Source organism: Diprion similis, chromosome 10 (assembly GCF_021155765.1).
Source record: "Diprion similis isolate iyDipSimi1 chromosome 10, iyDipSimi1.1, whole genome shotgun sequence".
In the NCBI taxonomy this organism is placed as follows: domain Eukaryota; kingdom Metazoa; phylum Arthropoda; class Insecta; order Hymenoptera; family Diprionidae; genus Diprion; species Diprion similis.
Window position 1 is genome coordinate 17,297,849 of NC_060114.1, and position 26,710 is coordinate 17,324,558.

The 26,710-nt window shown below is 38.3% G+C and overlaps 2 protein-coding genes across 2 annotated transcripts; one reads left to right on the forward strand and one right to left on the reverse strand.

Moving 5' to 3' along the window:
* The first annotated feature begins 2,187 nt into the window (after window positions 1-2,187).
* Window positions 2,188-6,038, forward strand: LOC124411220 (rab11 family-interacting protein 2). Its single transcript, XM_046890213.1, has 7 exons — window positions 2,188-2,460; window positions 3,036-3,074; window positions 3,379-3,625; window positions 3,729-4,104; window positions 4,193-4,416; window positions 4,505-4,937; window positions 5,011-6,038. Exons 1-7 carry the CDS (start codon window positions 2,430-2,432, stop codon window positions 5,185-5,187), a joined length of 1,527 nt encoding a protein of 508 aa, XP_046746169.1. The 5' UTR covers window positions 2,188-2,429; the 3' UTR covers window positions 5,188-6,038.
* Window positions 5,642-22,465, reverse strand: LOC124411219. The gene is made up of 10 exons (XM_046890212.1): window positions 21,769-22,465; window positions 14,282-14,605; window positions 13,051-13,278; window positions 12,554-12,862; window positions 12,145-12,444; window positions 11,736-12,041; window positions 11,113-11,415; window positions 7,564-7,711; window positions 6,912-7,072; window positions 5,642-6,805 (listed from the first exon to the last, which is right to left on the reverse strand). The coding sequence occupies exons 1-10, from the start codon at window positions 21,896-21,898 to the stop codon at window positions 6,483-6,485; spliced, it is 2,532 nt and encodes an 843-aa protein (XP_046746168.1). The 5' UTR covers window positions 21,899-22,465; the 3' UTR covers window positions 5,642-6,482.
* Between the last annotated feature and the right edge of the window lie 4,245 nt (window positions 22,466-26,710).

The window sequence follows — 26,710 nt, forward strand, 5'->3', positions numbered from 1 at the left end:
GTTTTGCAGGACCCTTTTCCGACTAATTTGACCCTCAGGAATCCGAAAAAGACATCAAAAAGTGCGTGGGACAAGCAGCAGAGAAATTACAAAGAAAATTTTACATTTTTTGGCCGTAACTCTTGACACGTTGCTCGCAGCGTATTCGGACTGTGCGCAGTCGATTCCTCTCGCAAAATTACGTCGATATAGTGCATCACAAAGTCGCTTTTATTACTTCTCAAAATCGGCCAAATTTTGACTGAAAAAATCCAAAGGGGTTAGCCTTGCTTTTTTGCGATTTTCAGAGCTCAAAAACTTTTCGTCTGGGAATCGTTTTGCAGGACCCTTTTCCGACTAATTTGACCCTCAGGAATCCGAAAAAGACATCAAAAAGTGCGTGGGACAAGCAGCAGAGAAATTACAAAGAAAATTTTCCATTTTTTGGCCGTAACTCTTGACACGTTGCTCGCAGCGTATTCGGACTGTGCGCAGTCGATTCCTCTCGCAAAATTACGTCGATAGAGTGCATCACAAAGTCGCTTTTATTACTTCTCAAAATCGGCCAAATTTTGACTGAAAAAATCCAAAGGGGTTAGCCTTGCTTTTTTGCGATTTTCAGAGCTCAAAAACTTTTCGTCTGGGAATCGTTTTGCAGGACCCTTTTCCGACTAATTTGACCCTCAGGAATCCGAAAAAGACATCAAAAAGTGCGTGGGACAAGCAGCAGAGAAATTACAAAGAAAATTTTCCATTTTTTGGCCGTAACTCTTGACACGTTGCTCGCAGCGTATTCGGACTGTGCGCAGTCGATTCCTCTCGCAAAATTACGTCGATATAGTGCATCACAAAGTCGCTTTTATTACTTCTCAAAATCGGCCAAATTTTGACTGAAAAAATCCAAAGGGGTTAGCCTTGCTTTTTTGCGATTTTCAGAGCTCAAAAACTTTTCGTCTGGGAATCGTTTTGCAGGACCCTTTTCCGACTAATTTGACCCTCAGGAATCCGAAAAAGACATCAAAAAGTGCGTGGGACAAGCAGCAGAGAAATTACAAAGAAAATTTTACATTTTTTGGCCGTAACTCTTGACACGTTGCTCGCAGCGTATTCGGACTGTGCGCAGTCGATTCCTCTCGCAAAATTACGTCGATATAGTGCATCACAAAGTCACTTATATTACTTTTCAAAATCGGCCAAATTTTGACTGAAAAAATCCAAAGGGGTTAGCCTTGCTTTTTTGCGATTTTCAGAGCTCAAAAACTTTTCGTCTGGGAATCGTTTTGCAGGACCCTTTACCGACTAATTTGACCCCCAGGAATCCGAAAAAGACATCAAAAAGTGCGTGGGACAAGCAGCAGAGAATTTACAAAGAAAATTTTCCATTTTTTGGCCGTAACTCTTGACACGTTGCTCGCAGCGTATTCGGACTGTGCGCAGTCGATTCCTCTCGCAAAATTACGTCGATATAGTGCATCACAAAGTCGCTTCTATTACTTCTCAAAATCGGCTAAATTTTGACTGAAAAAATCCAAAGGGGTTAGCCTTGCTTTTTTGCGATTTTCAGAGCTCAAAAACTTTTCGTCTGGGAATCGTTTTGCAGGACCCTTTTCCGACTAATTTGACCCTCAGGAATCCGAAAAAGACATCAAAAAGTTCGTGGGACAAGCAGCAGAGAAATTATAGAGAAAATTTTCCATTTTTTGGCCGTAACTCTTGACACGTTGCTCGCAACGTATTCGGACTGTGCGCATTCGATTCCTATCGCAAAATTACGTCGACATAGTGCATCACAAAGTCGCTTTCATTACTTTTCAAAATCGGTCAAATTTTGAGTGAAAAAATCCAAAGGGGTTGTTAGCCTTCCTTTTTTTGCGATTATTATAAGGAGATATTTTTCATCCTAGAATTGATATGTCATACAAACCATAACGAATAAGGAGAATTAAATACGTCCCAAAACGGAACGAACTCGGATTAAAGCGGATTGAAGCGACTGAGGCACCAATTCTTCTGAATTCAAAGCGGCAGATCATTAAACATGCATCGCGCCCGGCACCCAAACTCTATCTAGGCATGCCTTTGGTTAGGATCGTGTTCACGACAGTAGATTACGCCGTGCGGTTTTACGTCCACGGCTTTATCGGCGTACGCGCGATGGTCGATGATCAAGCGGTAGTTGGAGGGGAAACTCGACTGGTTATTAACGTTCGCAGTTGCGAGCGACGTCGCGTCGTTGTAAAGTTTCCACAGCGAGCGGCAGGCACGTAATTGTGTGTGTGAAATCGCGTTGACTCGAGCCGAGCCCCGGATTCGTTCACAATCGCGATGCTGCGGTTTCAATTGTCGTCCCGGTAATATCGCTGCCTCGAATAACAGTGCTTGTGTCGATGACTGGTGATCCAGCTGCGTGAGATTAACAACAGAGCATCGCCTGTCGAAGTATCGCCAATATGTGGAGTCCGACGCACGTTCAAGTGACAGGTAGGTCAGGCAAACGCGTTTCATGTTTGTCCTCGCATTTACCGTAATACCGATTCACACCGTAATACACAGATATCTCTCCACTGTCAGTTATCTATTATGTAAAATTCAATTTCGAATGTATTATCGCGATGCACAATTACGCTGCGTTCTAAGAATCCACCGTTCAGCCTATCGTCGCTGTTTAACGGTATTCTACTTGTTTGTTAACTCATTCGTTTATTTACTCTTGAATGAAGAAACAAACATCTTACACCTCTGCTTATGCATCATCACCTCTCGATCATTTATGCGTTCAATTGTTTCACGATTACGCGTCTGCGTGTAACGTTTTTAAACTTTACTTCCTGCACGCACCCCGGGATCTCTACGCTTATGCGTCGAGTTATTCTTGTTGTGTGCTGCATTCCTAACTCATCCGTATACCGTAGGCACGATAATGTAGGTCGTGCAAAATTACTGACATTTGAATTCTCGCTCAGTCTCGATGGTGAGAAATATCGCGAAATTTAGACGCTTCGTTTCAGCCGTATTATAATTTATAATAAACTGTCTATTTATTTTATATTCCACAGTCCAGAGAGCCAAGGGATTACTCACTAAAGGAAAAAACAGTAAGTCTGCGATGTTTTTGTTTCACATTCATTTTTATCTCATGCTTTATTTTTTTTATCTACTGAAGTCATTCTCAAACTTTGATTACTATAATCGTGACGACTGTTTCTTCCCTCATTACCATAAGAGGTATTTCCATTCGAAACCTCAATGTGTATAACTGTACGCGTGCACGAATACATATGTATACCTTAATTAGATTACCAATTGCCTGTAAGTCGAGCGGACCATAAGGCACCGTGTCTGACCCCACAATTAACCCTGTTGTACAGTTGAATAACGATCACTTGATAAATTGTTCAGAAACCAACGACTGCTTCGTGACTATTGCGCTTGGAAAGGAAAAGTACCAGACTTCAGTCAAGGAAAAGGTACCGGATAACGTAGAATGGCACGAAGAATGCGAACTCCAAATACCCCAGCAGGGAAATACGGCTGAAGTTGTCCTAACTGTGCTACACAGAAACTTTTTAGGTGTAGACGAATTTCTTGGTATGGTCAACATCCCTCTTTCGACCTTTGACGTTTACGAAAGACCGAAGAATAGATGGTGCGTAGTTGCAGAATCTTGTGATTATAAGAAAATAGTCTTACACTGTACAAAAACTAGTCTTTCTCTGTAACGAGTTTCTAAATTTAACTTTGAATTTTAGGTATGTTTTAAACACAAAGCCAGGTAAAGAAAACACAAAGGAGAGAGGTGAATTGGAGGTGAAAATCGGTTTCATAGTGAAAGCAGGAAGTCTGACGGATCTGAGTAAGAAGGAGAGGCACAAAAGTTCCCTAGGCCAATTGTCTTCGGCAGCTCACTCGATTGGCGGTAGTTTGCTGAGTATTGGAAGTTTGGAGAAACGCAAGGGATTGAAAAAGCTAGCGAAATCAATTGGCAACAAAGTAAAAGGCAAAAGCAAGTCAAAGCTCGACCAAAACGGGCTAGACGAAAGGGAAGAACACGAAATACGACCGTCTAAACAGGAACCTGGAGAAGCTGATCCTGGTGTAATAAGCGAAGACGAGGACGAATTTACGGTAACAAAGACTGCTTCTCTGTTTCACATACTCATGAATTTGTCCGAACAATTTTCAATTGAATTATGAATGTTTCTCACGTTCCCAGTTCGATGATTTATCCCACAAAAGTTCTGCATCTTCTCTGAATGCTCCTAACAATGCTGTACCTATCGAGCCACAAACAACACCTCCAATTACTGCAGTCTCAGCGCCAAACAAACCGCCCCGATACACTGCACCTGCTCAGCCTCCTCCATTTCCTCAAAATACGAATGAGGATGAATGGGGTCAGAAATTGTATGGAAAGCACGGAAGCAATACGTTAAAGAGGTAAATATTTAAACCCTGATCAATATTCTTTCATGAATCAAATATTTGTGATCATTGAAATTTTTTTTAAACTCGTTTCTAATCACAGATGGGAAGAAAAAACTAAACCAAAGATACAAATCGACGAGCCAAGAGAAGAGAGAGAAGATTTATCGTCTAATATTTTCAAAACCAGGGAGTTTACTGAGCCTCCATCTCCTGCGCCAAGAGACATTTTAATAACTACAAAAAATATCAAGGAAGACAAACAGGCAAATACCAAATCGCAAAAAGATGAAAAACTGGTGCTAAATACGAAGAATTTGAAGGATGAGAAGTCTCAAGCCCGAAGTCCAAAGGAGGAAAAACAATCCAAGAAAGATAAGAAGAAAGATAAAGAACAGAAGAACAAAGACTCAAATGACTGCGGACTCTCATCGGAGAGAATAATTATCGGCGGTGAAGATTCTGTGAGAAATCTAGCTCCGAAAAGCCGATTATCTAACGAAATATTGAGCCAATTCGACGGGAAATCTCGAGAGGTATGCACGAATTTTTTTACTCTAACTAAAAGTAAATGATGAGATGAAAAATTTTATTCCAATTTTCTGTCAGGATTTGATCGAACTGACGCTACAGTTGCAAAGAGAAGTTGCGGACAAGAAGAAGAGGCTTGGTGACCTAGAGGATTACATAGATTCCCTTTTACTTCGTGTGATCGAAAGCTCTCCTCGATTGTTGCAAAACCCTTACCAGTCTCAAAGGCGTTTGTCATCGCCCGGTCACCAATAGCTTCCATATTTTTATAACAAAAACTGGTAGTTTTCAATGTATTTATTTACTTCTCGTTGCGCCGGATTAATTATAGACCGCTTTTTTTAACCACTAGATATTCCACTCGTGTGACCAATCGGCATGTTTTTCGGAGTGATGAGATTCTATTTTATTCTATTTTCATAAGCTTTACCATGTATATTACTCGACGGGTTCGTGATTTATTTGTAACAATTTTCATTAGACATCAGGCGGTCGTATTACGGAGTAAAATCTGGCAATACTGAGTTTCTGTTTTAACTTTCGACCTTCGTTTTCTGTTTGCCCTCAAAGAAATTTTTAGTGTAGGGAGAAATAGAAAATCTTTTATAAAATTATACATATGTATTTATTTATGCCTAACTATATGTAAGGCTATCCGTTGTGTCTAATTGTAAGACGAAAGAACTTAGGTTATTGGGTTGCTTCTTTTTAAATTCGTAACTTTACGCGTCTTCCCGAGAAAATATTATCCAAAGGGATTTCAAAAATGTAACAAACTGGAAACAAACCAAAACCATCTCACTGTAACAAGACAAAATTTCAAACTGCTAATCCCTTCACAGTATACAGTTCAACTTCGTTATTTTCGAACAGTTTGTAAAGATTAAAAATGAAATTAAGATTTAGAATAGTGGAAAATAACTACCTAATCGACTCGCCTTTCGGCTTGTTTCATCTCCGTCCACATATTGAAATTCTCTCACCTTCCCTCCTCCTCCCCTTCCCCAAAGAAATAGCAAATAGAGAGCGAGGGAAGTAAACGTGCCTTAGGTATAATAAGATTAAATTTAACATAACAGTGTTAACGACGATAATGATAATATTAGGAAAGAAATCAACAATTATATTTTATATCGATACAATGATAATAATAGGAAATACCCTGAATAATATTTGAAAGCAGGAAATTTTTGGCGCGGTTTTACTCATGCGACCTATACAAAACCCTACACTGTTGCATTATTTTTAATTAGACTGGATGTAAACGTACTTATTAGCCACTTAAACGTATTAACATTGAAAGAACAATTCCTTCTCTCTTATGCACTTAGAAAAGTCTAAAATATTTCTTACAGCAATAAATATTGCCAATTACAATAGTGACGACCAATTTTACAATGGTTACGTTGCTTTATGCATAGTTTTAAGAAATTAAATGGAAAATTAATATATATTATATACATACATATGTCAGTAACGATAATAACGATAATAAAATCTTTTCAACAAATCATCAACAATTTATTTATTACACGAGATAAAAAAACCTCCTAACTTTCGGCAATGTTTTCGTATATCTCGTTTCGTCTTTTCGGCCCTTCGTTTGAGGCCGAACTTCGTTTGTTATTGATGCTTTCCAAATCCTGTAAACCTTGTTCGCTGAACTGAAAATTGATTTTGTTAGGTCCCTCGGTGTAGCGGTCCGCGGATTCGCTGTTATTCCTATTTCTTTGGTCAGCTTTCATCGTCTCGAGTATTTTTGGTGTTCGTTTAATAAATATATGCGTTCGGCATACCACCAAAACCACGACTATGATCATCAAGAATAATATTAGTGACGTTAACGCACCGACTATCCAGGCGAATCTGGCATCTGCAACGAAATTACATTCGTAGTTTGCTGTAGCTATATTCAATATACCTATGAATTTAGTGGCGACAAACTGCGCAACTAATATTGTTATTTTTTGCATAATCACCTGTTGAAATGCTCAAAAGCACCACCGAGGCTGATCCCAATTCTGTATTTCCGTGCGCGTTGCCGCCGGTAAATCTGCACGTCCATTCGCCGAGGTCATGATCGTCGAGCTTGAATTGCAACACGCAAAGTCCGCTGGTGTAATTCATTTGGACAGCGTATCTATAAAACGCCAATTTACCGCATCGTTGGTCGTCGAAACAATTTATCTTCAGTTATTCGCTTGTTTTTAGGATTACGTTTCGTTTTCGTTTAGCATAATTGAACAAAAATATGTCAAATAGTCAAGGTGATTTTTAGAAAGTGAAAAGCTTATACTTTTCATACTCAGATCTTCAGATTGAAATAAAATTTTTTATCGTATAGTTAATCGTATTGAAGTTAGCAAAGTTAGCGTTCATGCAGAGGAAAAACCGTTATTTCGTCATTTTGAAATTGTCTGAAATTCAGTAAACCGTTATAAAACAAAACAAACTCACATTTTGAAATTTTAGTTCCTTAAAAATCGTGGCAAGATTAAGAAAATAGTGTTTTTCCTCAATGTATCGTTTATACGATAACGTTTCTAGTATCAACCTCCTAATAGTTACGATACAATACGATTAATTCGAGCTTGCAGGATATGATTTTTCTCGCCGATTAGAACGGCTTACCTTGAATTTTTAGTTGAGTTAGTTTGACGCAGATGAACATTTGGAGAGTGAAGCCAATGGCATTGAGCTTTCGGAGGCACCGGTCGTAATCGGCAAGCTAGACTAATCTTTTCATGGGGTGTTGTCCACAGCGCTACCATCACTGGTTCTATAAAAATGACAATCGTTAAATCGAATCAATTTAAATACGTACCATCATCGTTCGTACTTATCTTATTTTATATTCCCAGTCACCGCGAGCAGAAAGCTTTGAAATGCACCCAGCTCTTCATCGTGGCCATGGATATGAATACATACATGTGTACACATACGTGTTACTGATTGCACCTATACCCAGAAACCATCGTATACCATGGTGCTTATTCGTGATGAAAGCAATATGTATGATCAACTACGTTATGCGAATATCGCATAAGTATACATTACACAGGTAAATGAAGTTGCAGCAATGAAAAGATAGTAGACGAGCGTTTCCACATGTTTATTAACTATCATATTCATTATTTTACATTACACATTTTATTAGAACATTACGTGCATATCACACTTTTCTCATTTCGTTATACCCTTCAGATTGTACGAAATCAATTAACGAACGATTAAAATCCTTACATCATATTGATATGTGTTATATAATAATGTTATATACCTGTACCGCAGATTCGGAGCCAAGCATGAACTGAACTATAGGCATAATATTGTGCGATGATCCCAAGTTTGTGTTTTCCTATATTTGTTGTTTCAAAATTTTTATATCCATCCCTTCGAGAACGTGCAAAGCGTTTTTTTTTTTGTATATAATATAGATATGTGTTTCGTTGTGGAATGTCTGCAGAAACAAATCGTACATTTACGTGCGTGGTGCATGATCAAATTGCAGCTGAGTGCACCTGCGAAACTCCACCATGAACAAAGTTAGTTTCAATTCAGACAATTAACAATATGTGTATCTTGTACATTCATTAGTGCCAGTATCTGCTACTTAAGAGTCCTTTGAGTGAAATTACTTCCATCAGAGGTTTTCGTCTCTGTTCACACATATGTATTTCCCAATCAGCGATTTTTGTTTCATTAAAAACATGCATCATATTCACCAGAATGATGCGATGATACATTTATACGGGATATTATATTGCCTTAAGATTATCATACTTGAATCCATCTGCATCTATTGATCTCTAATATTAAGCAAAAACCTATTTGTATGGTAATTACTATGAATGCAAATGGCAATTTGTGAAGATATTGTGACAAATGTAATGAGATAACGCGTGTCGCAATGCACGGCCTATATAAATGACGATATTTACGATTGAGTCTAAACTCTAAAACTGGAACTTGATTTCAACTGTTATACGGCAGCATGCTAACGACGAAGATTTTCATTTATCACGCGAACCGATGTATATTTTATACCAACTGGCATTATGGACGTCATAATCAATACAGATTAAATAAATAAAATAATAAGTAAATAGACGCACATGAGTACGACTGACGCAAATCTATGATGTATAATTGCATGTATGAATAATATCATTACAACATGTATGTACACATACATGGGCAATGTACCTAATTCACTGCATCATTATTATTGATGTATTCACTATCCTACCTTACCTCATTGATCAGATTTGGGAACCTACAAGTTATGTATAAAGTACATTAATTCAGTGGATGTTTAACACAGGACTGAATTTATCGGACGATTAAATATCACTTATACGGTAATGTAAAACAATAATACCAACAATAATAATAGAGCTAGTTTGTCATATGAATCTGTGTTTTTTCGCATCATAATGATGCATAACTACGCGTTCAAAGCGCAGACCTTTTTTTTTTTTTAATAATATTGTAATGGAAACGATTTGGTTCATTGTTCGCTATGCGAATAATTCGACAAAATAGCTAGTTTACAATAATATATATATATATATATGTATATATATATAGTTTCGACTAGGAACCCCTTGCCGTTCAATACAACATAGTGATTATTATACGTCCACGTAATATGGATGCATATAATAAAGAAAACTATATATATTTAAATAATTATCTATTATACACATAGAAACTTTCAATCGTGTATCACGCGTCGCGTTCTGATAAAATATGGCTACATTGCACTTACACCGCGATACGAATTGAAAAAAGAATGATTTTATTATTTATCATTGTAACACCGGACACGGAGACACAAACTATTGGCAATCGATATGTTCAATGATAATAATGAGGGTACACATATACAATTATATATGTATATAATTATTCTGCGAGATACAACAATACTGTTATGCATATGTGTACCCTATAGATACATATAAGTGCAAAAAAACACATTTATCCGCAATATTTATGATCTATATATCGATTTATGAAGGTCTCCCTTTTTTCTAACACGGCAAGATAATTATATATATATACTATATAGACTATACGTATAAAGTATGTGTATCGTGAATTCATTCGAAAATCGTTTTTTTTTACATATAAATATGTACCTAATACCCTAATCACACACATGTATCTGTATGCATTTTTTTATATTCAAACACAGATCCGTAAGAATCTCGGTTTACACCTAATAATAGTAAATGCGAAAATCCATCTGACAATTACTAATAATAATAACTAGTAAGAAATCGTCTAGGCAATAATGACAATGAATTACAATAATGATACCTTGACGATAAGAGTAGTGACGATACTAATACAAATAATAATGAAATAATAATAATAATTATATTAATAATAATAATAATAATAATAATAATAATAATAATAAATGCAAAATTTAATCATTTATGGCAATAGTCTAGGAAGTTTACTTTTGGCGTTATAATAATTTGCCACGCTGATCAACGAACCTATAAAAATCACAAAAACAAGAATATTGATCCTTGAGATATTGCATCGAGACGACGTTATTCATATATGAGATAAAAAAAAAATTAGGATTATAATAAAAACCAGAATGGAGATGGCTACACAACAATGTAACTAAAAAAAATTTCCAAACGATATGGACCGAAATTTATCAATTATGTCAGCGTTGTTGAAACGGGAAAACTCTGAATTTTCAAGAATTTTAGTGGGGGATTGAAGATTGCTGAGACTAAAGTCGCGAGGTGAACCGTTAATTGGGTCGGTCCGCCATTACGGCGTGTTTAAAACCTCGCTGAAACCTGGATATTTAGTACACATATTTCGTATCCAATTTCGATAAGAATTTACTCCAAACTGTAAGGTAATCACACAGAGTTACGGTGGAAATTTCTTCCGTTAGGTGAAAACGTCTGCACCGTCCAATTATCGCTATAGCCGTGTGCAAGTGCGAGTTCAATCACGATATAGCAAACGGTACGCAGTGAATATATTTGCCTGATCTTCCGATTTCGATTACATCAAAGGTACGGGTATCCGGATACCGGTATTGAATTCTAAGATTAATGTGCAGTTGACACTTGTACAAATCCAACGATCGTTTGACCCTCAATAAACCTGGGGGATGGATTATTCTCTAGGATTCAATGATACCTGGTTGAAGCAAACTCAGCTTTGCTGGGGGTGCATCCGTGTAATTTTGACGACCACGTATTCTCGCACCGCAAGTCCAAAGCCCCTCTTGTTCGGCAAGAGCGTGACTGAGCCGCACACTGCAATCTCTGCTCTCGATACCAGCTGCAGGAAATTGTTTAACGACCACTGTTGTATTCGAATTTTCCGGCGTCAACGACCATCGGCATTGCTCCACCCCTGACGAGGTAACGCACCGCAAGAGGACGCTACCACCGGACGATATTTGAATGTCCTGCGACAACTCGGAGAACTTCACCTCGTCTGTAAAAACAATTCATAATATGAAAATTAATTTGCTCAGAGATTAAAAATACAACGGCTATTCGACACACAGCTGAGGTAAGTGAACGAGTTATTGACCTTTTTTCGCTGTGTCTGTTTGATCCTGAGTTCTAAAACTACCCGAAAAATAAATTTTTGGTGTTTAATTACCTAGCAATTGCTTTTAATCATCGAGAATGTTTTGTAATGTAATAAATCATTTTGGACATAGTCAATAAAAGAATAAATAATTGGATCTAAGCGTGTCAATAACTGGTACACTTACCTTAGGCGAACAACCAATACAACAGAGTACGTACCAACTTCAAATACGGTAAGTTTGACCAAGGGTGAAGACTGCATTGCGTTTGGAGATGGTAAGTAGACTTGACAAGCCCACAAGCCTTGTTGCTCCCTGTAGACCTGGGGCAGCGAGAGGCTGCAATCGCGACCCAAGTCCCCCTTGCTCGCGAATTCTTCAACGACAGTCTCAGCGTCGCTACCAATGAGTGGTTTCCAAGTCCAGGCACATTTCTCGACTCTGACATTCGTTACGCAGCTTAAATTTGCCTCGGTACCAATTGGCACTGACGTGTCTTCCGGCGTCTCAACGAAGCTCACTTTGGCTGATTGAGAACGAGAGAAAAAAAGGGTTCGAATTTTTAAATACTCTTCAAAACCTTGACCAAGACTGTACACAGCATTGCTGAAACAGTTTTACTCCTTTACCTGGTGGTAAGAGCGTCACGACAGCAGGAGGAGCCTCATGCAAAACACCATCCGGTGTTAACCTGACCCCGCAAGTCCACAGACCCTCTTCTTCGTAAAGAATATTTTTGAACCTCACCGAACAATCGTGATCGCTGTCTTTGCTCGGTGAAAATTTCTTCACGGTGGTGGGATTTTTGCTGGAATTGCTCGGTTTCCACGACCACTCGCACTGCACAACTGGTTTGTTTAATGAACATCTGAGCAGTACGGTTTCACCGGCAGCTATTTGTATGTCGCGAGAAAGTTGGACAAATTCGACTGTAAATCATAAAATGAAATGATTTTTCTTTTCATCAACCTGAATTAAAAACGTCGTAAACGTCACTGTGCAGCGATATTATACGATCTTTAAATCATGTTAGCATACCTTCCGAGATGAGGAAACTAATGGGACTCGATTGCGCGAAAGTTGAATTTGGATTGACGCGTGCGCCGCAAGTCCAGAATCCTTCCTGCTCCGGTAACACGTTTTTGAATTTTATACTGCAGTCACGGCTGTCGTCGCCGAACGCTGGGAACCTTTTAACTTCCAAATTCCAGGGCTGGGATTGGTTCAGCTGCCGCCATGACCACTGGCACTCTTTCACCGGGGTTTCAGTTCTGCACGTTATTTGAGTTGAAGATCCAACAGGGGATTCTACGACTGTCGGACGCTGGATGAAAGTAATCGGCAGCTCTGATAATTCGAGAACAAACGGGTAAAAATTGTTTCGAACATTCAGTACTCAATGGTGAGTATACCTCATGCATGGTCCGCGCTACGTTGCGTGTATAATTGAGCGCTGCTTATTCGACTTTTGACAATCAACAAAACGTTTATCGTGTCACGTGTATACGGACATAACGTAAATTTAACAAGCTCACCGTGATCGTTGCTAATTATCGTCAACTTTGCTGGTTCCGTGCTTATAAGTTCTGCCGAGTTTGACTCTCGAACGGCACAAGTCCAGTATCCAGCCTGTTCGTGTTTAGCGCTTGAAAACCGCACCGAGCAGTCGTTACTGTTGTTTCCAAATGCCGGAAATTTTCGTACTGGTACAGATTGCGTCAACGGTGCTGATGCCTTCGACGAATTTTGGTCATCTGGCGTTACTGAAAAAGGTACATAATTTCAAGACATATTTTTCAAGCGGATTCGCTGAAACTTATCAGGCTGAGTTACCGAATGCGCATGCGTAGAATAATTCATCTCTATTGGTGGCGAGAGAGTAAAGTGACTATATTTTTGTCTGCAAAACAGTGGAACCAACTGAATTAAAACGAGGCATAAAATGTCAAATTCTCCGGATCTGAAGTGTCTGAAAGTGAATCGAAGTTATGTTGTTAAAATGACTTGTAGCAGTCATCATGTCATGAGTCAGTTGACAATAAAAGTTTCGAGACGTACTTGACCTAAAAGAAAGTCGCATCGCCTACACATTACCCTATAAGCCGTGTTTGACGTCTCAAGCTTAACAAGGTGGCCAGCCTGCATAAGAATCGCACAAAGCTCGCGCATGCGCAGTCGGATGAGCAATCTGCTATAAGTTTCACGGTTTTCTCTCACAACAGTATAGTAATATTGTGGATATACGGTCACTATAGAATGCTGAGAATGTGATTTATAGTTGTCGGTGAGAATAAAATAAAATTAAAAAAATAATGAAAATCTGTTGACATCCGCGTTCTCCACACAGGTGTTCGTAGAGTATAGATGTAAGGTATTACATAGGTATTATGCGCACGGGTATACATGGGTCTGAAACTCGTTAGTTCATTGCACCATCATCCTGCACGGGTAAGACTTTGGGTCGTTGACAATTCCCTCGATGGTCGTTTAAGGACTAAATCAAGGTTGTTTCAAGGTATCTCGGTTTATAAATAGCGTGGAGTTGTTCTACTGGTTGCCGGTTGCAGGGAGCCGATAATGTACACACGGGGTGACCCGTTTCGAACCTCACTCAGTCGGTCCATCGACCCGTTTTGCCACATCCCTGGACGCGTTTCCGTAGGAAACCAGAATTCTTCAGCACCCAATAAACCGTTTTACTCCATCGATTCGCCTTATCAATATTTCGCATCGAAGCGTACTTGTAATAAGGAAAAATCTACTCACTGGTGGATATTGTCGGTATGTCGCTCATGTCGGGCAACGGTAAATGTCGCGGCGGCAATGGCTGCCAGGACCATTGGCATTCTGCAACCGGATTTACAGTCCTGCATGGAAGAAGTACCGACGATCCAAGCTTACTCTCGGTGTGAACAGGTACATCCGAAAAGGATATTTGCACAGGCAATATATCAGTTGCCGGTTTAACGTCGTCGATAATACTCGCGATCAATTCTGTTATCGCTAGTACACTCGGCGGCTGTGTCGTAGACTGATTATCGATTGTCACAATACCGGAAGCGGAAGCATCCTCCTCCGGCATGGGATGCCCTGAAAGAAAAGAAACAATATATTTTTTAGTGACACAAAACAGTTCGTGTTATTTTTATTCTATGCTTTTCTAAGTTTAATGCATCTAAGAAATTAGGTTAACAGAGTTTTGGACCAATTTTTTATGCGTTTTGTCATCAGCTCTGCCCAGCGAGAAGGTGACGAGAAAAAATTACGTGCGTCAATTGCGCAAATTTTTCATTTCAACTCTCTCTGAACGCACTTCGCAGAATTCATTGTTCAGGATTATTTTATGTCTGGCCAAACACAGTGCCAATTATCACACTTCGGGTCAAGGAAAAGGCGTCGCAACTTCAGAGACACCATGCAATTGTTTGCAGTAGTCGTTCCGAAAATATCTTCACAAGCATCGCAGCTTTTTCTTGTATCTATTGCAGTGATATTGTCGAAAGAAAACGAGTCAGCGTGAAAATGATCCTTTGAATATAAATTAATTAACGGATATTACGGTGCGATTTAAAGAAGCTGGTGACTCTATCGCGCGATATAATATGTGTGTCAGTAAAATCGTTTGTAGCATTGAGGTAGGTACGCAACTAACTTCACGTTGTACGATTTATGACGCGTTCCAATTGTCGCCGCGTAAAGCAACTTACGGAGATACGTGACACGTGCGTAGCTTATTGCTAAAAAAATAGGAACAATGTTTTTGTCTTATTGCTGTTTAGACAGTGTAACAATTGTACAGGGCTCAAGTTCACCTCGGTATACAATACAATAAAAACTTTTACACTGTTGAAAACGATTTGTGTATATAATCTGGTAAATATTTCGTATGTATGTACATTGAATAAGTTTTGTTCATGATAAACATTGATCTTGTTTACCACCCGAACTCTGCTTTAAGGAAATTTCATTAATTTTGAAAATAAAATTAATTCTGTTCACCTTGACTATACAGATTACCTGTGTTTAAAAAATGGTTGAAATTCGTTTTTGCACGTCGACGCATATCACGCTGGGGAATATTTCGGCAAAAATGTCAAAATTAACATATTTTTTTAAAACGGTGTACACAGGCATATGTATATAGATGTATAAATAATTGCATTGAGTCAGGGTACCGAAACTGAATATGCACCATCGTCGATGTCGTTTCACTTCGTCTATATAGGTGCAGTGCAACATATATACATACAACACAACCGACATTGTCCTTAAGTTATGTGACTTAGTCGGTGACATCGTAAGGTCGTTCTCACTTCTCATTAAGAAATCCATTCTTGTTCTTCTTGCAGCCTTTACGACGCGTTCGCTACCTCGTCGTCGTCGTAGCGAAACGCATTGAATGATGCTTGTATACGCACGGTAGGCAGTGATAATAATTTATTGTATAAAATGCGTTATATTATAGTGAGTATCATAAAATTACAACGTTTTTTCCCTATAATCGTCATTAACTCTGACATGCGAAACTTTTCCTTTGTTCTTAACTTTTGCGATAAAAAATGGACCATTTACGTGTACTATACACGTCACTGGATTCAGAGATGATTTATTAAAAATTCCGAAAGTAAAACTGTTCAACTGAAAATGAGGGGACGTCGACAGTATTAGGTTGGGAATTCACTAGAATTGACACATCTGCGAGATATGCGGTGAAATTCATTTCTCGTGAACTTGCGTCTGCATGGTTTGAACAAGTGTTGAAATGTCTCTCTGTATACCAGGAATCTTCTTCTTCGTAGAAAATCTTCGTCACAGATCTCTTCATGACTTCCATACCGCGGTAACGATTCGATGTAGGTGTGACATATTCTGAGAATCCTTACAGAAATATTTGAGGCTGTTCAAAGAAGTAATAACTCGGTGATAAATAAATTCGGTGATATTGCGTTTAGCAGTTATTTTGCAAGCATTGCCGTAAGGAATTCTGGAAACTAGAAAAAAAGCCAACTATTTTGCTTTGAAATTCATCACGGCGATATAAAGTAGGTTCTTACAATTTGTCATGAATAATCATATAAAGTAGGTTGTGGAATTTTATCTGTAGACGGACAACTGATCACAAAGAACGCTCAAAGATTTCGTCACTGCGAAAAAAATTTTTAATTCAGTTCTATTTTGCGGATGGGACGTGTGACGAAATTTTCTTGTTCATGGTTCCGCAGTCCTTGACCGATGTTTAAAATGCTCCCGGAAGTAAGCCGCCGACTTGTTATCGAAAGGATACATTATAAATTGTATGTATACCTAACCACCTACTTTGAGCGAGGTTCCGAGACCTGTTCAATGCCAAAACACGCGGGGAATTTTTAAGTTTCCCGCCAGTAAATTTCAGGTCACGTGTGAACGTACATGTATGTATTTTATGTCCACAACAACAAAATCTTCGATTCTTAAAGTTGTTCAACAGTAAAGTTTTCAACTATAAGACCAAAGAACGTCCGTACAATTAAGTTGAAGGCTAAAAGTTTTTCTCATTTGTCCAATTCCGTTATAAACCAAGAAACGCGTTTTATTCATTTCGGAAATTGTCTAGATAATTTATTCAACATAATCAAGCCGTTATCCAACAACTTTCCACGCCGAAGAAAATGCACGTGTAGCATACACGCGAATCCATTAAATTGTCCTGATCCAGGTTGTCTAACTATCTGATCTTAGATGGCGCCAGAGTCGCGCGGGCACCGGTTTCCATTTGAATGAGATAGAAAGGAGACAGTTTCTATTATTCTCTCTTGATAAGCTAATTCAAGAAACGTGCCTCTCTTTTTCTCCAACCAAATCTCCGTCTCTTTTTCATTTTCATTTACCTCTCCAGCCGGTTCGCTCGCACACGTAATACGAGCGCAAGCAATAAGATTTTTTTTACAGATCCGCTTTCGCGGTTAAAAAGTGGACCGGATTGAACGATGCCGCGGCTGCACGTGGTGAGTTCTGTGAGTTCGTTGCGGTTAAACCTGTCGCAAATTTTCATTAGCATTCAACCGTTGTTCTTTGCGAAGCGAACGGAAAGACCGAACTTCCGTTTTAGTCTACGGCTGCCGGGCTCGCGTACGTCTAGATTTATGAATAGGTATTCACATACATGTGGTGTCTATATACGCGATGCCTACGTGCAAAGTTTTGACTATACACTGTCTAACTTTTGAATACACTGGCCAACGATTAACTTATCGATCATCGCTCATTCAAGAGTCGTTTAAATTCTATAGTTTGCAGTTCAGGGACTTTTATTTCATTCTTTTGATTCCTTGTATCCCAAAATAGTAATTTCAGGGCTCGCGGTTGTGGATCATAAACTAATTCACACTATCAGCTAGACCCATGATTCTTCGTTATTATCCATAAAACGGTACCTGTATTGCACCATATAACCGTATACTTTCATTATGGGACAGTTTATATCCGGCATCACATTTATTCGGAACGGGATTTCTATTTTGTCATAAACATTCAATTTTTTATTTTTATTTTTTTATTTCACCCGATAGCAGACGAGTTATAAAATAAAAATTTACAACCAAAAACATTTTCTTTCTGCCACTGTTTTCTCATTAGCTTATATTTCTCATCGAAGATAATATGCATAATATATACAGTACATTGAAGACACAGGTATCCGCGAACACAGGTAGGTAACGTCTATAGTTGGTTAAAATTAAACTGGAAATATTGCAGATTTTAGCGCCGATGACGCAATTGGTTGATTATGATGTTTCGGACAGAAGGCAACATTTCGTGACTCATCGTTTCGTTTATCATCATGTTCTTGCTGTTCACCATTCATGTACCTACGTTAAGCTTATTGCGCATTTATGTTTATGCGAAATTTAATTGAATTTTATTTTATTTTTTTCCTGCATAATGGTCGTTTTGTACTAATATCCTTAATTTGTCAATTTCGTCAAAGAAAATATGAACATTCATAAATACGATACCGTTGGTTGGGTGTGTATATATATGTATGTATATATGTATATATATTTATATATTTATATATTTATATACACGTGTTAAGATATACCTACACACAAACTGGAGACTGCAGCGTGATGTGAAGCGAAATTGGATAATTCTCTCGCTTGTTATTCTACAGGCATTTCGGATGAAAGTGAATTGGTGATTAACATAAATTTTGTAGCGGCAATAAAACGGCTCTTTTAAAGAGTCTAAGGGGTCTCTGATATACTAGATTTCTTCGGCTCGTGTCGCTGCTATGATGTCTGTAGGCATGTACTGTATACACACATGCACATATACAAGAATCTCTTTACTGAAGACAAATTATTGCAATATATTGGATATATATTTCTGTAACAAGTAACATATCATCTCTATACGGAGTTCTTTGTACAGAAAATTTGATTTTAATAATTCATAACTCTTGACCGTCAAAGATATATGACATCTCTTATTGAAGAAAATCTTAATCATTGCATAATAATATTTTGTTAGACTGTAATTTTGCACATGTAAAAATTATTCAAGTGAAAATTTACACTATTATAATTTTTAAATTAAATCAAACTCTGGTCCGTTGATGAAGGCAACTTCGATTTTCACCAAAAAGCTATGCTACACGAAAATTTCTCTCTAAAGTTTCGTAATTCAAAAATTTTTCTCATCGGGAAATAGACGTACTTTTTTTTCATTGCTATTCCATAATTCTCTTTCAGTCGACGTTCGAGTTTAAACAATATTTCCTCGCAGGTATAACGAGGTATTTTTTTGCAAATTTTCGTACACTTAAATAGGGAAATTATTTGAATGATCAGTTATTTTATTTACTTATTATTTTCATAATTCAATATTAAATACTGCAAGCGATATATGAGACAGAATAGAATTTGTCGCAACGATTTTATGACTCAAACAGTAACAGCAGAGAATGATGGGCCGTATTAACTCACTTAACTGACTATAAATGCCCAGTAAGTCTCTATGTGTGCAAACACTCTCAGACGCCTGCCTATACATGTTATGTACATCTTCTAAATATAGAATTCAAGTAAATATTCTTGCGCCCCGAGTCAACCTTCCAGTTTGATACTAATCGTGAGATCTACTAATGTTTTTTACATATTTTTCTGCTCCTTTCGCACAGTGTCTGTCTATGTACGTTTGTTTGCGTATTATTTTCTTTTTCCGAAGTATTTTACTCTCTTAATAGCTTTTTCAGCACACACTATGTTACAGAGAGGTGATAGAGTTTCGCGGTAATAGGTGAGTAAAATTTGGAAACAAAAGTTGCGCTTATAAGATTCAAGTTTTCGTAATACAGGATGAGTTCCTGTTTCGCGTGTCAGCCTTCCGACGTGATACCGTGAAACTAAAAAAAAAACGGGTGTTCATAAAAACATTGTTTTTGCTACCTTAGGCTTCAAAGTGAAAAGGTATAATTAGTCAAGATTCATTTGGATTTTACTATTCATCTGAAATCTGAAATTATTCGTAGTATAATTCATTCTATATCCTGAAGACAATTTTGCGTTAGTGTGCAAAATACGAACGGATGGATTATACTTATTATCTATACGTCTAGAATAAACAATCGAAAGCGCGAGCGTGATTTATCGTTGAATTTTCTGCATAAGAGGAAATACCGTAGAAGCACGTTAAAGTATGTATCCTTTATCCTGTAGGATTACGTAAGATCCGTTATAGCTAGACTACGGTTACAATGTCAATTAGTCATTCGAACAATAATATACTATGTAATTACGCAAGTAATGCCACACATCTCCGTCTCTAGTTGACGGAAAATTTCTATACAATTCGACAGGGAAAACAGTGCGAATAAATTGCTGAAAGGCATATAAATAACTCAATGAAACTATAATATAGTTGCCATTTTTCCCCGAGCTATATATGTTACATACGTATACTCTCGTCGATATGTCAATACATAGACGAGGTTAAGTGTACAGGAATCGATCGATACATGAAAATGGAAACAGTAAAAGGAGGCAAACATCATGTTGACGATAAAAATATTGTACAGTAAAATGCATAAATACTTCATTAACCTTCCGGCTAACTTGTTTTCGGTCCGAAACAAAATGCGAGTTCAGTTCTATGAGAATTGTGTGACAATGACCGGCGATGCAGCTGACGTGAGAAAGTAGGCTGCATTCTCACATAGTTCGTATAGAATCGAAGTCGCATTTTGTTTCAGATCGAAAACAAGTTAGTCGTAAGGTTTAACGCATTTATGCATTTTACTGTGCGCGTAGGGATAAAATAATCACGAGGCTGAATTTAGTAAGTTAACGTATCGAAACATGAAACAAAAATGACTATTTTGCACCTTTAGAATCCCCGAAGAAGTTGAGTTTACAAAATCTGAGTTGGTTGATACTGTATTAACGGGTTGCTAAGTTTCAAGTCATCCTGAAGTTGCAAAATAACGACTTTTTCTAAAGATGCATCGTTACAATGACGTTACAAATTTCAGCCTGATGAATAACCGGCATGCTCAGCGCTGCGTAAGAAAAAGAACAAACTCAGGCATGGCAAAGGATAATAGCGCAGAGTATCTTGTACACAACGTAAACGATGTATGCATACTGTAAATCAATATACTAGTAAAATACCGCATTGTGTGAATTTGTTAACAATTGCACTCGTCGTATCCGTGACACACGTCACGCGAGTTTATCCGATTGACGTAATTATGAATCATATGTGCCTGCATCGAACTCTCTGTGTATATAACACTCAACATTCCTCGCACAACGAATTATCGCCGGTCAAACGGGGATTTCAATTGCAGCAAATGCATCAAGTAATCGGCGAAATAAAATTCTCAGTAATGCTTAAAAATTATAACACTGAAGTTAGTAACGTTATCGTAACGATTCATACTGAGGAAAAACCGTTATTTTGTGAATTTGAAATTGTCTGTAATTCAGTAAACCGTAATAAAACAAAACACACTCATATCTCGAAATCCTAGTCTCTTAAAAATCATTGCAAAATTAAAAAAATAGTGATTTATTCCCCAATGTTTCACTAACTTCAACCTCGTTAAAAATTATTCGATCATTTTCAAATAAGCTCGTTTTCAGACCTACCTTGTTTTGCGCATCTTCTATGGTTGGATAATTACTCGATTATTTAATCACTCGCCGATATTTAATACCTGGGGTGATATTACATCTAGTCAAGTATACTGTAATATTGTTACGATTACTCACCCGATGAATTATTCGTCAATAGAGCGCAAGCCAACATCAGAAGAAACGAATGCATTTTGAAGTGAAGATTCGCAGACGATGGATTAGCAGCGTTCCTTCCGGTGTTAATTAACGACCTGGAGACGAGCATCGTGGTAATTTTATTTACTTTTTAACTTCTTTATGTATTACACAAGGAAGACGTTGTTTTTGCGAAAACTTTAAAAGTCGACAATGTTCATCGTTGTGAGGATTATATAATCTACTGTCAACGATGTGTGAAAAAATACACAATTATAAGATTTAAAGAAAATCGTCTCACTTCAATAATTTAAACCTTCATATTTACAGTTCGAAACAACAATCGAAAAATTCAAGCAGCTGCTTGTAGAACACCTGTAACGTCTAGGTTCAAGTTCACCTGCACTACCATGAGCTGCGGGCACGCGTGTATCGTTAGACGTCGTTAATATCTCGGCTGCCGCATTTACTCACTAGCAGATATCTCCACATTTATTTAGCACAATAATCACCATAACAATGTTACGATTATAACGACGATATCGATGAGTCTCGGTAATGTGTTCAACGATCATTCGAGTCAGCCTCGTTGCATATTTGGCATTTAAATTTCAACGCGAAACCAAACAACGTGAGAATTTAAACTAGCTGAATATTCTTTTCTTCTCTCTCAACAATTAAAATAATTTAAAATACGACCAGCGTAGTATTATTATTGTAATTAAATTTGATGTCATTTAGTTACTTGTTCACTCAATATAACAATTGTATTTCTTTACAAGCGGCTGTAAGAAGAAATTTGAAATACAGGTATTTAAATAATATACGAAAACAATATCGTGCACATAACCGAACATAATTTTATTTTCTTTAATTATTCCATCAACAATTATCGTTGTTGTTATTTTTGTTTCTTCTTAACAGAATACCAACAACTGCACTCGTGACGGACTTTTTATTACGGTTCAGACAGTTGCGGCCGGTTAGGTCTGCACACGAAACGGCGAGATTCGCGTTACTTAATGCCCGACGTCTTTCCGGGACGATTTTTCCGTCTTCTTGCAAGCCGTTTGCTGTCCCTGAGCGCGACCAAAGCCCGATTGACTCGAAGGAGCCCCGAGTAATACTGCGTCGAATGAGTCGAATGAAGCAGTTCCAAGTGAACGTGGGGAGTACAGTATAGGTACCAGGTAGAATCTTCTCTGTTCACGGGCACGAGACTATTTCAGACTTCTTTCACCGTTGTGTGTTTGTTGAATGTGCAGCAGCACCGGCATGGCACCGGGTCCCCCGGTGGGGGGTTCAGGCGAGGAGTTCCTTCTACCTGCGCCAGCTCACTCGACGATGGTAGGGGAATTCCCCCTGTTGTGTACGAGCCAATCGGTCCTACAGTACAGAGGAATTTTGCACGCTCCGGCCGGATGTGTCGCTGGAATTTTTGACGCCATCTCTCTCGTAACCATCCGCAAATTTTTGCAATTCTCGGCAGTGAAACATTTTTTATTCAATATATTCTCAGAAACTTTTTACCATAAACCGCGCCATTCCTGCGATATGAGTTGCGCGGTAATTTAACGGTAAAGAGAAGGATAAAAACATAAGGGAATGAAATGCGTTGTACACTTTTTTTCGTTACCTTCCATTACATTTGATTTGGAAAAAACGTCTCTCAAATTGGGTTATAAATAACATTTTTTCGAGGCTCAGGAATAACGTGCCAGTCTTCTTACAGAAACTTCAAAACATCCTGCAACAATTCATGCCTCAAACCTGTGTAGACACCGAATATAAGTACTCCGTATCGCCGAATCGTTTTATCGATATCTGGGAGAGCCGCAGCTGGGGTCATGGACTGGCAGCGGATTCGGCTTGTGGTAGAATTATTTCGATGTAGAATTTAGTTAAAGGTATAGATACACTACGTCGAAAGTATACGTACATCGTATATCGTGTTAAAGTAATTAACTTGTACAAAAATAAGATAAACGAACGTTACGGTTACCGAAATGTTCAGATCGTGCAATTTCACGATAAGCATTATATAAAATTCGCGTTCTGTCGCAGCAAGCATCACGCAACCCACGATTATTTGATACACCCGATGAGAGCTGATCATTATTTTTGATTTCACCCGCACGAAATCTCTCATAATTGTACACTCACCGTCGCAGAATTTCGAGTTAGTCCATCGATTAAAGGAATTATTTTCAACGCAGGGACTTCTTGGATAAATATTCGAATCCGGTATCGAGTTTCATCGAAACTGTTCGACTAGTTTAGACCGGCTGAGGATCAAGAACTTTGAGTTTTTTTCTTAAAGGAGATTTTAATGGCGTTACAGATTGCAATGCTTGTTTTAACAGTCTGTCAGATTTTTCGAATTTTGCATGTTTTCACTAACACTCATACATAATCCTTTAAGCCAGCTGAAATTCAGTGCCACAAAGATAATATACGTTTATTATAATGAATATTGTTCGGACATTCTGCAAGCAAGGTATATATTTCTATATCCAGCAGAACTGCGGGACTTAAGGATCGGTCAGAGCCTCAAGACAGCTTGTAGCGTATTCGTCTTTTTAGCCCTTGAGGAGCTAAGTGTGGGCAGCTAAGTATAGAAGAGCAACTTTTTCTCAACTGGAATCACGAGCCGTTCGTGTATTCATTATAGAATACCAAGCATTCCTTACGCATTCTTTGGGCCGCCCTTTGCCCACGCTACAGGATCTTAACTCTCCCTCGGAATTCCGGTCTGAAAGGCTTCAAACAGGGTTTCATCCTTTTACACTTGGGGAGAAAAAGTATCGAGCCGGCTCGCGCGGCCATGTGTCACTTAGTTCTGAAAATGAAAATTTTTCAAATCCCGTTGCACCTATACCGAATATGTTTAAACAATGCTCTATTACAAGTAAACGATCACGGCCCATTCCGGGAGATCAATTAGCCGTAAAAACGGTATTTAAATACCTTGTGATAACTGTATGACTGTATACTGAAATCTGCCGTGACGTTGAAAGAGAAATTATTAATCAGCCAGAAGTTTATATTCAATCATTGTACGTGAGTCACACTGCATGACAGATTGAAAAGACGTTATTATACGGCAATGAAAAACTATTTTGTGAAGAAGTTTCACAAAATATCGGTCGAACCGTGTACACAGAGATGACTGGTCACGAAATCCGATTATTTATTTGTCACAGGCTGCACGTTCTATTCGTAATTAGGTACGATGATGAATTCATGAAAGCGGAATAGTGAAACTTGCTTTGTGAAAACTCTTACGGCCTTGACAATGTCTACGGTGCAGAGGATATTGAGATCATTACACCTTATAATAATTTACGGCGATGGTGTAGCCAACTGTGCAGGCTGTCATACGTAGATACAAATATTATGCGACTGCGACTTTCGCTGAACTGTTTTCAATCTATTATACTTATATCTAACAATACAATATCCCTGCCTTAATAAGCTTTATCCAAATTTGCAATTTCTCAAGTATCTAGGCTGTACGGATCCTATACAGCGAAGGCAAGATTGAAAACTCAATCTCGATTCATGGATCCTTTTGTTGTATACCTGCAATCAGGCTTGGTAATTGTTCTTTCAACCTTGTCCTAACGGTGATTTCACGAACATGTATACACAGTCAGCACCTGTTTGATGTATCTGCATGGTCACGTAAAAGAGTGATGATGATTTGTTCCGGATAGTAGGGTTTTGAAATTCGAAACCAATATCTGTTCGCTTGAAGCGTGATTCAATAAATTCTTCTGCCGAAGAAGACTCACGCTACGTTCGATCTTCCATCGAAATTCAAATATCTTTCCCCACTTCTGCACACTTCTGGGAATGTTCCCTTATTCGCTCGATTCAAATGACATCAGGCTGCAATAACAAATCTAATGAGAATTATTACCGAATCAATGGTACCGAATGCAAAAATACTGCCAACTATCAGTCACCAATTGTTCAATTAAGATGGGTGAATTGATTTTGTGATTACTGCATGAATCTACACTGGCACAAATGAGTTTCCAGCAATTCAACGTCACTATCGGTCGGTTTTCCGATTTCTTCGACGTCGGCGACGGTGGCGAGGTCATTCGACCATTCAAATAATCATCCCCGGATAATTTTTATCAATTAACTCCTTCCAGCACAAAAGCTCGAGAGGTTTTTCCTTCTAACCGTCGAGATTCTAGTGTGCAGTAAATATTTTTCTTGAAATCGTCTAATTACAACCAGTCCGCAATTATTCTCTTGTATCATTAGTCGATAAAAGGTATATACAATTTTCTAGGTAGACATAATTGGTGTGTAAGAAGTAACAACTGGTTACAATATGCGGTGGGTATAATACAGGAGTTATGAACAGCTTAAAGAATATCGTTTGTGTCAGGTACAGAGGACACGATCAGCCCCGTAAATACGTGTATACACTTTAAAACTGGGTGACTCAACACAAGTGATTATTGTAGGTCATATCGTAAACATTTTAACATTCAAAGAAGACGTGTCGTCGTAGGCGGGTACAATCATTGGCATATATAATTTATGTTAAGAATGACGTCGGTAAATAGGCGACTCCTGCGTGCAAGTAAGTCGGTAGCAATGAAATGTCGTTGAACTTTTTTACTGCACACAAACAATCGATGATTAAACTCTCAAGGATGCATTGGGCAATATCGTTTACAATACCTCGACCACTAACTATGCTTTAACAAATTCTAAATGTATATAACAAGAAATACACGCCCACGCAGGGCCATCCCAAAGGCCGAACGCGCTATCCGCATACCGATCTTGTGAGTTTCGTAGCGACGTCGTAAGCATCCCTATGAATAACCATGTCATTCGAAAACAATAAAAAATAAACCCCACAACCAGACGATTCGTACTGACCAGTGACCACCACCGAAATGATCAACTGAGTTGT